This window comes from Leuciscus leuciscus, assembly GCF_965113295.1.
Source record: "Leuciscus leuciscus genome assembly, chromosome: 11".
Classification (NCBI taxonomy): Eukaryota; Metazoa; Chordata; class Actinopteri; order Cypriniformes; family Leuciscidae; genus Leuciscus; species Leuciscus leuciscus.
Window position 1 is genome coordinate 9,664,034 of NC_138735.1, and position 15,710 is coordinate 9,679,743.

General features: G+C 37.4%; 2 protein-coding genes and 2 long non-coding RNA genes across 4 annotated transcripts in view; 2 read left to right on the forward strand and 2 right to left on the reverse strand.

The window, feature by feature from the left end:
• LOC309509962 (uncharacterized protein) overlaps nt 1-775 on the forward strand; it is a 51,945-nt gene extending 51,170 nt beyond the window's left edge. The window contains exon 2 of the mRNA XM_082184987.1: nt 228-775. The gene's annotated coding sequence lies outside the window, so the exon portion shown is untranslated. The remainder of the gene's footprint in view (nt 1-227) is intronic.
• LOC309509977 overlaps nt 1-15,710 on the forward strand; it is a 961,882-nt gene that overhangs the window by 552,823 nt on the left and 393,349 nt on the right. The window lies entirely within an intron of this gene.
• LOC309509973 (uncharacterized protein) lies at nt 2,913-8,058 on the reverse strand. Its single transcript, XM_082185004.1, has 5 exons — nt 7,851-8,058; nt 6,922-7,013; nt 6,705-6,784; nt 6,476-6,597; nt 2,913-3,062 (listed from the first exon to the last, which is right to left on the reverse strand). Exons 1-5 carry the CDS (start codon nt 7,943-7,945, stop codon nt 2,951-2,953), a joined length of 501 nt encoding a protein of 166 aa, XP_082041130.1. The 5' UTR covers nt 7,946-8,058; the 3' UTR covers nt 2,913-2,950.
• Nucleotides 9,102-10,753, reverse strand: LOC309509999. The gene is made up of 4 exons (XR_014210148.1): nt 10,514-10,753; nt 10,231-10,410; nt 9,895-10,036; nt 9,102-9,313 (listed from the first exon to the last, which is right to left on the reverse strand). It is a non-coding gene; the product is annotated as an uncharacterized lncRNA (long non-coding RNA).

A 15,710-nucleotide genomic window follows, 5' to 3' on the forward strand; every position in this document is an offset into this window, starting at 1 on the left:
AATAATAATATTGAGAAATTAATCAGTTTTTTCCCCTTCATGTAGTAGAAGTCAATGGTAACCAAACCGGTTTGCTTTATCAACATTCTTCCCAATATCTTTATATATATAATGACTGAGCATCCTGGATTGGATCCTGTTTGTTTAAACGTGTATTCTCTTCAGAATGCATACATTTATCGAGCCGACTATGGAACCTTACCCTGCTATTCCAGAGTTCTCGCGAGAGCACAAGTTGAATTTGCTCAGCGAGTTAGATTTAGGTCTGGACTTCCAGGCTAATGGAACCTTGCGTCTACGTGGAATTGTACAGTAAGTGTCGATAGTGTTTTTAAATGTAATGTCAAGTTTTTATATTTTATTAAAGTTTGAAAATGTTAATGCAGGGCTATATAATATAATAATATATTTACATCTACAATCAACCTACACATACTGACTGCACAAAAGTAAAAACTTACCTATATTCTGAATTGCAACCATGAAATTGACAACACATATGGCAGAACAAACTTAATATTTATTAATATCACTACACTCTGCAAATACAAGAAAATTATTTCACAATTTGTATAAATAATTAGTGGATGGATCTTACTTTATTCTTGCAATTAAATAAACATTGCCGATTCTACAAAACCAATACATACTGTAAACAAACAAGTGAATATTTGACATTTTATATACAATAGTAAGAAATAACTTCAGGAGTCTTCATAGAATTATAAGAAAGCACAAAATGAAGCATAGGCTGTGCTATAAAAAACAAAACAAAGACATTGCTGAAAAATAAAGTACTATCTGTACATTGACCATGTGCCTGTGTTTTAGTCGTTACAGGTTTCTGGCATATCGCTCCTTTGTGAGCTGGTACTGGGGTTTCCTTGGCCGTCGGGTACGTGTCGTGATTCCAGCCTGGGTGGTGATGAGGGTTCGCCGTGAGTTTCCAGATGATCAGGGCAGATATGTTGGTTTCCTACCAGCTGATGATTGAATCTGGACACCATGGTGGAAATGACCTCCTCCTTGTCTGGCCGCTCATACTCCGCACAAAGGTCTGATAGTATGGGTATCTTAAGTACCTCATCCATGTATGGAGCAGGGTCCACAAAAACATGCTCAAATATTAGGTCCTGCAGGTCATCTAGGTACTCTGTGCAATAAAACAAAATGTATTTATAAATGTATATCCTGTTGATGATGTTGCTTGTGCACGACCAGCATTTTCATTGTAATGAAATGCAGCCAGGTTTAGTCTGCAAGTGCACAGACACAATTTAGGAAAATAGCCTATAGTGATGTAAAGTTATTTTAACAGCAGTTACCTGCACAACATTCCAAGAAATGGGAACACCACATTTTTTGGGGCAAACCGTAGAATCAGTGGCGGTTCTAGACCACAGTAACTGGGGGGGCCAGGCAGGGGCCACTTGTGCTTTTAGGGGGCACACCTTTAACATTCATCTTAACCTATTTTCAGTATTATTTCAAGTCATTTTTCACCATGTCATGTATGACTGCAATCTCTAGAAAAAGCTAATAAATTATATTAGCTAAGCTAATAAAACAATTTCAATTCAAATGAATGTTTCATTATGTTTAATTGTAGTGTGATATAATGATCAATAATTACACATTTTTAGCATCTAAGCACATCTAGGCACTTTTTTACACCTGGGGTGGGCGATATGGCAATAATATCATATCACAATTTTATTTATTTTTTTCAGGGAAATCACGATTTTATCATGATTCTTTTTTCATGTTGGTTTTACTATTTTGCATGTGACTGAGCATTACAGCCAAACTAATGTCCCTATTTTAAAAGCAAAGCCTTATAGGTAACAAAATATAGGTAACAAAATATAAAATAAAAAAGAATGGCAGACATTTAGGCCAAAGTGGCGAAAATAAAAATCTTTGTCACTATTTTCTTTGTTATTAAAAATTAAGAACAGAGATACATATTACACATACACAACTTAATATACAAATGAAATAAACAGTGCTTTATTTTTTCAGCTATAGGTGTATTTAACAGTAGAATTGAAGAAAGTAATTAAATTGAACAAATATGAAAATTAAACACAACAGACTTAAAGTTCTCAGTCAAGAGCAGTGAATGATTTCCTCTGTGTGTTTTGTTGTTTTATTAACATTAAAGGGATAGTTCTCCCCCCAAAAAGTCATAATTTACTCTCTTAAGTTGTTTTAAACCTGAATAAGTTTCTTTCTTCTGTTGAAAATAAACGTTATTTGAAAGAATGTGAGTAACCAAACAGTTGATGTACCCCTGTGACTTCCATAGTATATTTTTTTCCTACTATGTATGGAAGTCAATGGGGACCAGCAACTGTTTGGTTTTGGGTGAACTATCTCTTTAAGGACAAGCGGCAGCATGTTTATTATTAGGGCTACTGTCTCTTTAAGAACTGCACGCGACGCGTCTATACACGCATATGACAAGCAGATTTTAATTAATTTTCTCTGTTTGCTTTCACTTTAGACATAACCAACTTTGTTTATGTAAACATTGTCTGTATTTGACAGTATTAGCGCAATATAAGACTTAAAAGATAACTTAGTCCAGTAACAGGCTTTTAGTGCATGTGCGCGTCGAGTGTACGCGCTCAGTAAAGCGCATGTTTGAACAGCGCATCAGCAGCGAATGACATGTTTAACCAGCAAGGCTTTAAAGCACATGCAAATAATGAACTTTTGTGAACTGCAGTGTCCCGTTCCTCTGCGTTAACATTTGATGTGAATATACGTCGTGCTGCAGTGTAGCCTATAGATGAAGGCGCCGCAACTGATAAAATGCGCAGTTGTTTGGTGTGATTTTACGATTCCAAATTTAGGGGGGCCAGAGGGGGGGCCAAGCTTGGTGACACGGGGGCACTGGCCCCCCCGCCCCCCTCTCCCTCTAGAACCGCCACTGCGTAGAATGTCACTATGAAATGACTCCAAAGATGAAGTCTGGTGATGTGGACTTAGTTTGGTGATGTCCTTCAAAATCCGCGTGTTTGTCATCACTTTCTCCAGCTTGTAGAATGCCTGAGTTCCTATGAGAAATGATACAAAAATTGCATTAATTACAACTAATAACTTAAATTTTAGGTTATTTACACTTCGACTAACAGTCCCCTTTTCTTTTTTTTTACATGTTGTGTTGCATAAAAATAATATTTGTTTACAGTATCATACTGGCAACAAGCCACTTGTTTCTATCTCTGCTTCCCTTTAGATGATGTAGACGAGCAGGAAAGTTTGGATCCTCTGTGTACGTTCCTGACATGGTTCAGAATCGATTTCCATTTTGCCACTCTTTCTGGTCCAGTGGTTGGAGATGATGCAGTCCAGTAAATGTGGTTTTTAATGCTTCTCTGCCATTTCCGTAATTTTTCACAAGTCTTTCATCTTGGAAATGTTTTCAAGTTTCCTCGCAATCCCTGTAAATAAAAATATAGACAAGCATTTTACTGCTGAGAATAAATACAGTGATGTTCACAGTTTGCCAGTACTAAATATTTGTGATATGCCTATAAACTGTCACAATTTCTTAATTTTCATATTATACCCACTTATAAATCTATGTTATTGAATAAAACCTTTTTCGATGTGCCACACATCATAAAACTGGTTGATGTTATGTTCTCTGAGGCAGAGTGCGAATTACCCCACCATAATTGGGGGGTACTGCTCCTTCACTTCTTCTGTGACCATCATGGTCCACTACCATATCAATCCCCACCGTGATCGCCAAGTGCAACATGTGTTGTGCAACACACATACAAGGTCTAAACATGCGACAAACTGATAATCAGTAGGCTACAGAATATCTCATTGTTATTATATATCCAAAAGAGAACTGTTTTGATCAACTCCCAAAAGTTAGAAGTTAAGTGCACTGAAATAACATTCTAATTACTAGTAAATAGTAATACCTTTACAAGAAGCCTATTGCCTATTTCAGGGTTTTCCTGGCTCAAAATGAGGTGAAGGTGGTAAAATCCTAATAATGTATTTTAATAATAAGATAATTAAATGTGTTTTTTTTTTGTAGATCATCATATAGCTGTCATGATGTAAGAACGAGGAAGCAATAGCTGGTGCAATAAACTCTTTAATAGTAGAAATGATGAATCATTCAGGAAAACAACACAGGCAGGTGACGCAGGGACCTCGATGGTCAAACACGGGTGAGTCTTGGCAGGTGCTGAAGTGCAGTGATGGGGATGGAGAAATCCGGCGTGAATGAAGAACAGAACAGCGAACAGGAATCCAGGCACAAACATCACAGAACGGGAACAGGAACACAGGAACAGGAACACAGGATCGGGAACACCAGACAGCACAAGACTTCAACAACGATCTGACAATGGAGAGGAGAAAACGGTGAGTATTTAAGGAAGTGATGATGAGTCGCAGCTGGCGCCGATGATGATTGCAGATAGGATGAATGAGCGTGATTACTCTGGCCACGGCCACAGTTCAACGCGACACACACACACACAACACCAATAACAAATGCACGAGACGAAAAGAAAGCAATGGATTCGCGAACCGTGACAATAGCCTAATGTGTTTTCCACAATTTTTTCTGTTGGTGGAGCTTGGTACCTCTAGGGGGGTCCGGGGGCATGCCCCTCCGTAAGAAAATTTTGTACATTTTAAAGATAAATTCATTAATCTGGTGCACTTTGAGTCACCCGAATCCACTATTAAGGCGAGACACGGCAGGCAAAAACAACGATTTTTCATGCAGTGCTCAGTTTTGAGATTTTGGGCTAGTTTACTCCTTCAATATGTGTTCTTTCAAGCTGCTATAAAGAAAACATTGAAAATATACATTAAGATGTTTATTTTATTACATTTTGTTTACTTGCGGCAGTAAGTTTCTCCCGAATTTACCAAGAAGTTATCATTCCAACGCGACACGCCGAGATCCGTCTGTTTACTGAAGTCTGTCATGACCGGGATCGTTGTGAAGCTCTGAGTCTCCTGCACAACACTATGTAACCCAAATATGGCCATTTCCTTTCTATCAGTAACCAATCGTGAATGTCCAAAGGGGGATTTAAAGCTAACGACGAAATCTCATGTAGAGCTATTTAAATCTTTAACTGCCGTTCTCTCAAAATGAGTTTTTTGTCATTCTCCAGTAGAAACATCTCAGCCTATGTAGCACCTGTGTACACCAAACTTTCCAGTTATACACTTAGCAGTATTCTGAAGATATTTTCAGAGGGATTTGTTAATAAATCATTCCTGGCCTGATTTATGTGACATTTTAATAAAAAAAATATGGTGAAAATCGATTTTTTAAAGGCTATGGACAGTATATTTTAATTTCCTAGGTAATGAAAGCATATATCCTGAAATCCCTCTGAGTTTTTATTTTCATCTTGTGTGTAAACAAAATGAAAAAATTATTTTGCATCTGGCTTTATCATATGTTCAGATCTATCTATCGAAAATATATGCAAAATCGTACATATTTAATGAGATAATGCCTAATTTGCATAATTAAACATATACATTTCTAAAACTTGTAATACATTTTTTTATATATACTTGTGTAAGTAATCAACTGAGGAAGTTTCATGGTGATATCTATTATTTTAAAATTTTACCCTATTCACCTGTAGTGTCTCGCCTTAAAAATAAAAAATCCACCCGCAAACCGCCTATATTCTTTGATTTAGATCTGCATCTGATCATCACATTACAATTATTCAAATTCTTAGTGTTAAGCATGATAATATGGTAACATCACACTGAAGTAGGCTGATTTAAAATGAACATTGTCATTTATTTAAAATAAAAGTTCTTCTTTTGGCAAAATTACATTTCCTTAATAGCCTAAACAGAGGCTTTTCTCCCTTCAAGCTTAAATTGTCAATGTTTCATTACATCACTGTTTGAAAACACTCAGAATCATTTTTTTGTACCTTTATAAAGGGCATTTCCCCCTAATTTTATTAAATGTATGCTCCATCTTTCATTTCAAATTCTTAAATTTGATAAATATATTCAATTAAAATAATTAGACACTAGGCTGTTACCAATAAAATTAAATCATTTACATTGAAAAATTATAACTATTAAATTAGATTATTTTAAATATTTTTGAATATACAAATAAGGAATGTTGAAAAGAATGATACTTTATGAAACTAGCGTTTTGTCATTCAACGTTGACACTTGCTTGAGAAGTTGAAGTCGTTCTCTATCGCCACGGTGGATGAAAATGGAACGGTCCACAATAGGGGTGTCTGAAATCGCTTTACATTAAAATGTTCCTACAGTGAAAATAGGAGTAGACTTGTATTGTAAATGTAATTATATTTTTTCACAATATCAGAAAAATTATCTGACCCCCCCAAAACTGATATTTCTGTCCCCTACTGGGTCTTCATTGGGGGGTATAGTACCCCCCAGTACCCCCTGTAATTCGAACTATGCTCTGAGGTACTTTTGTATTTGTGGGTGGCGGTCAGTTACAATACACTCCAGAGTAACACCACGAGCTTCCAACAGGGCAAGGCTCCTCTGTAATCCTTTTTCCATGTGGTAGCTTCCTCCCACTTCGTTACTCTGAAATAGACAAGAATAGGGAACGAAACAATCATCTTAGACAAACCAGAAGTTTTAAACTTCTCAAAATGTAATTTTTTTAAATACTGATATTTCTTCTCTCCCACCTGAACCAGCTCTGGTGTGTCCACAACGGTGTTGGTCTGAAGGTCCATCAATGTATAGCTTCCAAACTTTGCAGAGTGGCCTTTGAAAGTAATATTACACAAAGCATTATTACCACGAGTGCATTGAATTCAGTTAGATACTACCTATGCATGTTATGCTTCATGATCCGGAAAATACCCGAGCATCCATGCATCCTTCTTATTTACAACTATGTACCTGGTGAGTCAGCCCTCATGTCACCTCCAACGATGACCCTTTCCCTTTCACTCAGGCGATCTAGCGTCTCATTTTGCCATTTTGCTTGAGCACTAAGAAACAAAAACTCGTACTGGTTAACAAATATTAAATACAAAAGTAACAAAATATAATAATAATAAAAATAATAAAATTCTGAACCAGGGGTGTTAAACTCAGTTCCAGAAGGATCAACAGGCATACTTGAACTTTTTTAATGAGCCTTAGGCCACATCCACATGAAGCCAGAGCTTTCCCTATCCGATATTTTTTTTTCCCGTTCCCAGAAATATCTGCGTACACACGAAACCACTGAAACCGACTCAAAACGATGTAGTATACATGCCAGACCAGTATGTGGCGCTGTAATTCTGCCACAGACATACACTAAAAACGGAGAAGAAGACTTGGAGCTCGCGCATAAACCTTGCGCGCTGTATACAACAATAATATTAGGCATAGTAGCTTCTTTTTTTCTTTTTTCTTTTTTAATCAAGAACTTTGTTGAACAATATGAAAAACCATAAATGTAGTTGCTGTGACTTAACGGTGTCTGACTAGTTGACACTTGGTGTGATGACATCATCGTTTCGCAAAATATACGGATTGGCCGTACACACGAAAACGCAAGGGCGGCGTTTTCAGATTTATCCACCTTGGGACCCGGTTTCAAAAAATAGCGGTTTCAGTCTCCGAAAACGCCGGATCCGTGTGGACGAAACACCAATACGATAAAAAATGTATACGTATACAGCGAAACGCGTCTCCGTGTGGACAGGGCCTTAGAGAGTTGATTAGCTGCCTCAGGTGTGTTTAATAATGATTAGAGGTAAACTCTGCAGTGCTGTGGCCAACAAGGAACTCAGTTTGACACCCCTGTTCTAAAACAAATGCACAGTTTTGAAACTTACGACATGTCTGCTGTCTCCGTTAAAGTTGTGTCCGTCTCTGCTGGATCAAATGTATAATCTTGCTCTTCAGGTGCTACTACAGATGATGTGTCCATTAGGGTTTCTTCGTCATCCTCTTCCTCCAGTTCCACACGAGGTCTCTTTGATGGCCACTTTATAGGTGTAGAGGTCCTAAATATTAAACCAGCTGCTGGTGACAAACTGTCAATGTCTGAAACTCTATCTGTCGTCTGGACACCTGTAATATACAAAGTAGTTGTGTGTTACTGTTATGTGACACTTATTGTGTAACAAGACTAGTTATAAGTCCTCTGTATAAGCAGTATCATGTAATACATAAACATACCTGAACTCCTGTAGCGAACATGAAACGTCTTCATTGATGACTGAGTACCAACAGACTTGGTCAGCGGTTTTGCGTCTGTCTGGCAAGCAACATCTCTGGTTTGGCTGCTCTGTTCTGATGTGCTGTCCTTAACAAATAAAGATTCCACTATCAGCGCGATAAAAAAATAACAACATAGCTGGACTCATGGTGCTTTCACATGCTATCACAAACTTTATAAGTCTAACATGTTATTATGAACTTGACAAATTCAAAGGCAATTTGGAAAACCAACGCGTAATACATACTTCTAGATGTGTAGCTGGATCACGAACAGTTGGCACTGCTACATCCTTCAGGAGCCATTTTTTTGCAAAACCTGCTTTATACTGAGCCTCATTCAAAAAGCTGTCCGGTGTAAAATGATTCGAGCAGACATAAACGAATTTTGGTAGAGTTGAGGGAGCATTTTCTTCAAAAACAAACTTAATCCACCTCGTCTTCAGCGGTTCAGATTTCGGGAGTAAATAGAGAGAGGCTATGTGGATTATTACATCCAGCCCAACGCTTGGGAGACATTCTCGTCAGTGCAGCGATGGCGGATGTGATGCCCGGAGAAAAATCTGTGGAAGCAGTTTTCCAGGATCTGGAGCGACCTGAGGATGGAACATTTCAGATATCAAAAACTGCTTTTTTTATTTTTATAATATTAATGTTATGCATGAAATAGCTAAATCTCTATCTGTAGACTTTGCACTGCCAAGCCTTATTTCAGTCTCACCTGTTGAGCTCTCGTTCACAGGAGAAGCCTCCACGGCACCCTGAGCAGTTCGGCCAGTTGATGTCTCTGTTGGCTCGACAGGAACTTGACCCGGCAGCGGAGGACACAGAAACCCTTCGAAGCTGTTGGACCTGTTGGACCTGGACAAACCCTTTTCGCTTGGGCTCTCCGATCCATCGCCACTCCAGCTCCCCTCGACGCTGTACGAGCCTCGGCTGCACAGATTCAACGACTCTCTACTTCCTCTCTCGACATGGGCCTCAGGGGGGGGTGAGGACCAGGGTGAGGACCAAGCTGAGGATGACGTGATGCCCGGAGAGGAATCTATGGAAACAGTTCTCCAGGATCTGGAGCGGCCTGAGAATAGAACATTTCAGATATCAAAAACAGTTTTTATTATTATTTTTTTTTTATTATATTAATTATCAATGTCAGTGGTCACATCAAATTGTTACTTTGGTTTCACTTTATTTTGGTCCCTTTAAGACATTCTATAAGTCTATAAGAAACATTGCACCTACATGTCTACTAACTCTCATTAGAGTATTAGTAGAGTATTAGTAGAGGGTTAGAATAAGTTGACATGTAGTTGAAAAGTTACTTATAATCAGTAGAGTGTCTGTTGCTAGATCCATTGTTTTATTTAAAAAATGTCAGCGCTGGTCGAGAAAATAATTTTATAATGGGGGAAATAATTTTAATATTCTGTAAAAACAAGCCTTATTTTTTAGTGGAAAGCAAGATAATACTTTTTAAAATAATGTTGGAGAAATAATGATTTACCATTATTATATAGTATCAAGCGCTATATAAATGAAGGTGATTTGACTATAACAAGAACATTACAATGAACACAAATTTGAAAATCTCACTACAAATAATCCAGAATTTAAGACAAAAGATAATAATCCTACTCTGCTTGTTACACTTCCACACACCTGAAACTGATCGAGTGAATCTCCTCAGCTTCTCCAATCTAGCGTAGTGTACGAACAAACCATTGATGTTGTAACATCTGCTCTAAGCTGGGGCGTTCAGCTGGATCGCGAGCTAGACACTGTCCAATCAAATCCCTGCAGTCTGTACACATTTTAATAAGGAGAGAGCTGGTTAGTCATGACCATGTGACCTGGCATTTTTTAAAACAGCGATGCTCTCGGTGTACGTTGAGCTACAGTATATATAAAAATTCTGACACACTATAACCTTTAACTTTCTGTACAACTCGTTTGCTTTATGTGTGTTTATCCATGTTATCATCATTATTCACTCACGTTTGGATAAGTTGGGGTTCTGAAATGTAACTTCGGCTTGTTTGATTTCCGTTCTATTACGAAAAGGAAGACAAAAGTTCGACAACTCATACAGCAACACTCCTAGAGACCAGACATTTGCTGGGACGGCGTGGAATCGAGGTTCTGTAAAGACTTCAGGTGGGCAGTATTCCCGAAATCCTGTAAGGAAGACATTTGCCCATTGTTGAGCTTTTTTTTTAAAGCATCATCCAAAAATGTGTAAGTCACTACCTTCAGGTTTCCACACTCCCAAAATGCTCACCCCTGTATATGTTGCTCTCGTAGCCTTCACTACTAAATAGCTGACCGCAGCCAAAGTCTATCAGCTTGAGATCTAGCGTGTCTTTCTCAAACAGGAAATTCTCCGCATGAATGTCATTATGGAAAACACCATGATGGATGCAGTGTAGCACTGCCCGCACAGCCTGTCTCATGACGACCCGTGAGAACCAGTCACTCCAAGGTTGACGAGTGATTATGTCATACAAGGTCTCGTAGGCCTCCGGATACTCCATAACCAGAGTGAATTCTTTAGGATGTTCAAACCACTCGTACGGTTGTATGACGAAGGGGCTTATGGGTTCTCGCCTCATCATCATCAGCAGCGCCACTTCTGTAACGAGAGGTTTGGGATTCCCAGGCTAGAGAGAAGAAGCAGACAGAAGGTTAGTTGGTTAAAAATCTGAAGAAAACATCATTTTGAAATGTACTATTCTTTGATCTTTTTAGATGCGTTCAAAAGAGCCTTTTCAGCTCAAAGTTATTTGGTGCCTCTAGGCTTATTTGTTGATCACATTTATACCTAATGCTTCCTACAGGTGTATTAACTACAGTAATCTGCACTTAAACAACTCAATACACATTCAGGTTTTGGCCAACTTACAATATAAAGATAACGATCATTGTCAATCTTGCGTATCAGCTTGATGGCAACCTGCACAAAAAAAACAAAAAAACAGTTTCAATAACAGTAACAGTTTTCAAGCACCTAGCCTCGTATTAAGTATTAAACCATCTGTAAATTGTTTTAAATGTGTTTTGATGCATGCAAGAGCAAAATGTTTGTACAATTCAGTAAGATTTACCTTTTTGCCATCAAATTTGCGTGTTCCCAGGAAAACCCTGCCAAATACTCCGGATCCAATTAACTTTTCCACGTTATAGAGAGACTCAAAGGACTCTGAAAAACAAACAGAAAATATGAGAAAATTATTAGCTTGCTAGATCCATTGTTTTATTTTAAAAATATCAGTGCTGGTCGAGCAACAGTAAATGTGATCGGACGTGTTAAAAACTTGACTCAGTTATGCATGAAATAGCTAAATCTCTATCTGTAGACTTTGCACTGCCAAAAACTGTTTTTATTATTATTTTTATTATATTAATTATCAATGTCAGTGGTCACATCAAATTGTTACTTTGGTTTCACTTTATTTTGGTCCCTTTAAGACATTCTATAAGTCTATAAGAAACATTGCACCTACATGTCTACTAACTCTCATTAGAGTGTTAGTAGAGTATTAGTAGAGGGTTAGAATAAGTTGACATGTAGTTGAAAAGTTACTTATAATCAGTAGAGTGTCTGTTGCTAGATCCATTGTTTTATTTAAAAAATGTCAGCGCTGGTCGAGAAAATAATATTATAATGGGGGAAATAATTTTAATATTCTGTAAAAACAAGCCTTATTTTGAGTGTAAATCAAGATAATACTGTTTAAAATAATGATGGAGAAATAATGATTTACCATTATTTGGCTTGACGCCGGAGTGATCTGAAGCAGGTGACGATGATGGTTCAGGAACAGGATCTGCTGGAGGAATAAAAGGCTCCACAACATTTCTTGAGCTGCTGAAAAAACGCTTCCAGCGCTTCTGGAAACGACCAGGTTTCTTCATACGTTCTGGAGCTTTTTCTGAAATGAAGAAAAAACTAATGAAAACAACTATTAAACCCATCTCTGACGTCAAATTAAGCAATGACATAATGATATAACTTACATTTTACTATTCAAATCTTATCTGTAAAGTTACAAATCTAAAGTAATGGGAATTGTTCACGCTATCCACCTGACTTCTGCTTAATGCCTGCATAAATGTCCCAACATATTATTTCACAATATTAATAGTAATTTTATTTCACTATTATCACGATTACGAGGTGATTCCGATTCAACGCTAAAGTTATTTTCTTATTTTATCTGATCTTTAATTAAAAAGAAAACATATATTTCCAGGCTTCATTTGGCCAACTCTGGCACATGTGGCTCAGTTCTTGTAATGGTAAAGATCATATGGGCCATATCTAAATATAGATATATTTTATTAAACACATTTATTAAATGCATAGCAATGTCTTATTTATGACATAACCGACTCTGTAATACTCGGCACGACAGCCATTTTGACAATTTTGCATGTTTTTGACAATTCAAGAGAAATAAGAGGTGAAATTGAATTATTTTCTGGATCGTATGCTGTCGAGCTCATGCCGGAGAAATAATGATTTACCATTATTTGGCTTGACGCCGGAGTGATCTGGAGAAGGTGACGATGGTTCAGTCACAGCACTACCGGAACAGCAGCTGAAAAGTCCCTTCGTAGCCTTCCAGATCCTGAGGCAAAGACGTTCTGGAGCTTTTTCTGAAATGAAGAAAAAACGAATGAAAACAACTATTAGACCCATCTCTGACATCAAATTAAGCAATGACATAATGATATAACTTACATTTTACTATTCAAATCTTAATAGTAAAATGCTCCTCCCAACAGACATTCAGTTGTCTACAAGTAAAATTGCACCTACATGTCTACTAACTCTCATTAGAGTATTACAGGGTACCTGCACAATTTTTAAAGTCAAGTTTAAGGCTTTTTAAGACCTTTTTAAGACCTGAAGAAATCAAAATGAATACCGTACATTAGGGGTGCGCAATATTGACAAAAATATGTCTCGATATTTTCAACGTTTTGTCGATAATAATTAGATGATATTTAAAAATTATTTAATGATTTACTGTACAGTTTTTTAATGTTTTAATTAAAGAATACTTTATATATGAAACTAAAACCACCAGTAGGTGGCGGCAAGTCACTGTCTTAATAAGCGAGTTGTTGGAGTCATTTATTCAACCGATTTGTTCAAACCATAGATATTATATAGAGACTAGATGCCCTATTGGCCGCTGGGCACTGAGAAATGTGTCCGCCATCTTAAACCGGTCGTGTTCCTAGTTTCGTTGCGTGGCAGCAGTGAAGATGCTAGAGCACTGTGGAGTATTTTCCTGTTCTAATCGGCGGACCATCGCAAATAGGGCCCGGGGGATTACTTTTAACATTACCGTACTATTGGTTGTATTTTGTGAATAGAATATTACCAGATAATTGAGAAGGAGCAAGGATCTTTGATATTACTGTACTGATATCGTAGCCAGCTAACGTTAGCTAGGCAATGTTTACTGCACCAGCCGGTGTTCACCTGACATGGAGAGGTGGGGTAAAGTAATAATTACAAGAGCTTCTCGGTTATTTTAGTCCCGTCCGAATGTGCCATCTCAGTAATCATTTCGGACAATGTCAGTAAACATTACGGCGACTTTTACCTTCTGTAAAAAGGTCCAGGAAAATTACCTCAGGTAACGTTAACGTTTATAAACGTGCGAATAGACCCTCTGTAGACATGTGCCGGTATTCGGTAATGCAATAAATCGCGGTAATGAATATGCACGATATTGTTATCGCGGGCACTTCAAAATACCGTGAAAAATAACAGATCAGAATTTAGATTTATAGAACGCGCATTAGCTTTTCCATCAACTGCTTAAACAAACACTGCGTATATGCTGCGCAAAACACGTGCACACTCTGATGTAAACAATCCTCACATGTAGAAGCGCTGTGTGCATGCGGCGCCGTGCGCACTCTAGTCTAATGTAATGAATCCTCACATGGAGATGCATGGCGGAAGGAGGAACGCTGCCGACGATTTATCCCCCTTCTAAAAGCAGGGCTGTCAACTCTACGCATTCAGCGTGAGACTCACGCAATTTACACTTTTCACACGCTCTCGCGCCACACATCCATTTTCTCACGCGGAGCAAAGAGGACACTGACACCGACAGACTAGACAGAGCAGGTTACTTTTGATATGAAAAAAAAATCTCAGCTCTCATGTTGTGTCCATTTTATTACGAAATTCAGACAATAAATACCGTTTTGGTGCTTGTAAATGTGACGTGACCGATCGCTAGCGCATCAGTTAAAGTAAACCGATCATCTGTTACTTTTTATTTAAAGATACAGTACAACTTACCGAAAGATATTTATGCCTCATACATAATATCGATCAATCAGTGTTTTTCAACCACGTAAAGAGGTCAATAAAGCTGCAGGTGAACAATTATGTCACAGAACGTTACATTTACCTCAGGAAAGCCATTTAATGACCAGCACGTTAGTTGACTAGAAAAAAATTGCTATAGAGAGGAGTATTTTGCTAAATATGTGCACTATGTTACATTTGTATTATATTTTTACTTGTGTCATAATTGTTATTATAATGGAAACCAAATTATATTTAATTTAATTTGTTAATTTTTAACCTTTAATAATACCAGCTGACAGGGCTCTCTGTATGTTTACAGCATTATGTGAGATATATTTTTTCTTGAGAAAAATTTACATGTAGGCTATCTACTGTAGCCTACCTAATATTTATCAATAATGTCAATAATGAATCAAGATTGAAATCAGATTCCAAGAATTGAATTGAAATCGTGAAAAGTGTGTAAAATTCTGTTTAGTTACCAAATGTTTTGACAATCACAATTACACCTATTGTGATGCAAGTTTTTTTTTTTCTACATTCCCCCCCTCGCTTCTCTTGAGCAATTAAAATATCGTGATAATACCGTATACCGTGATAAAAGCTCAATCAATTAATCGCAGCATGAAAATTTGATACCGGCACATGCCTAACCCTCTGTAAATCAAGTAATTTCGTGTTTAAAAGTAGTTTCCTGTGGTTTTTCAAGTATTGAGACGCTTGAAAAGGCATTCAGTTGCGTGTTTTCTCCCTCCCTCAACTCAAGTGTTTTCCACATACCATTCAGATCAGAAAGAAGTTCGAAAGCACTTGTAAGAGGCACGAAACTTACTTTTACCGCAATCCAATCTTAAGTTAATTCATACATTGTTCGACCGGACATAACTGTTTTATATATATATATAAATATAGGTTATTTGTGTTTGCGCACGTGATATCAGGAAGCAATGTAAATGTAAAACACACACGTTTCTTCAACTTATTAAAATATCTTACTTTACTGCAACTATCTGTTTCTGCTTCTTTATCATATTTATAGTGTGTGATTTATAAAATAGCTTATATCCTACATCACATATTTTGATTTTGGACGTCTGGTCACTTTATATCTTATATCAGAATATTATATTACTGTTAA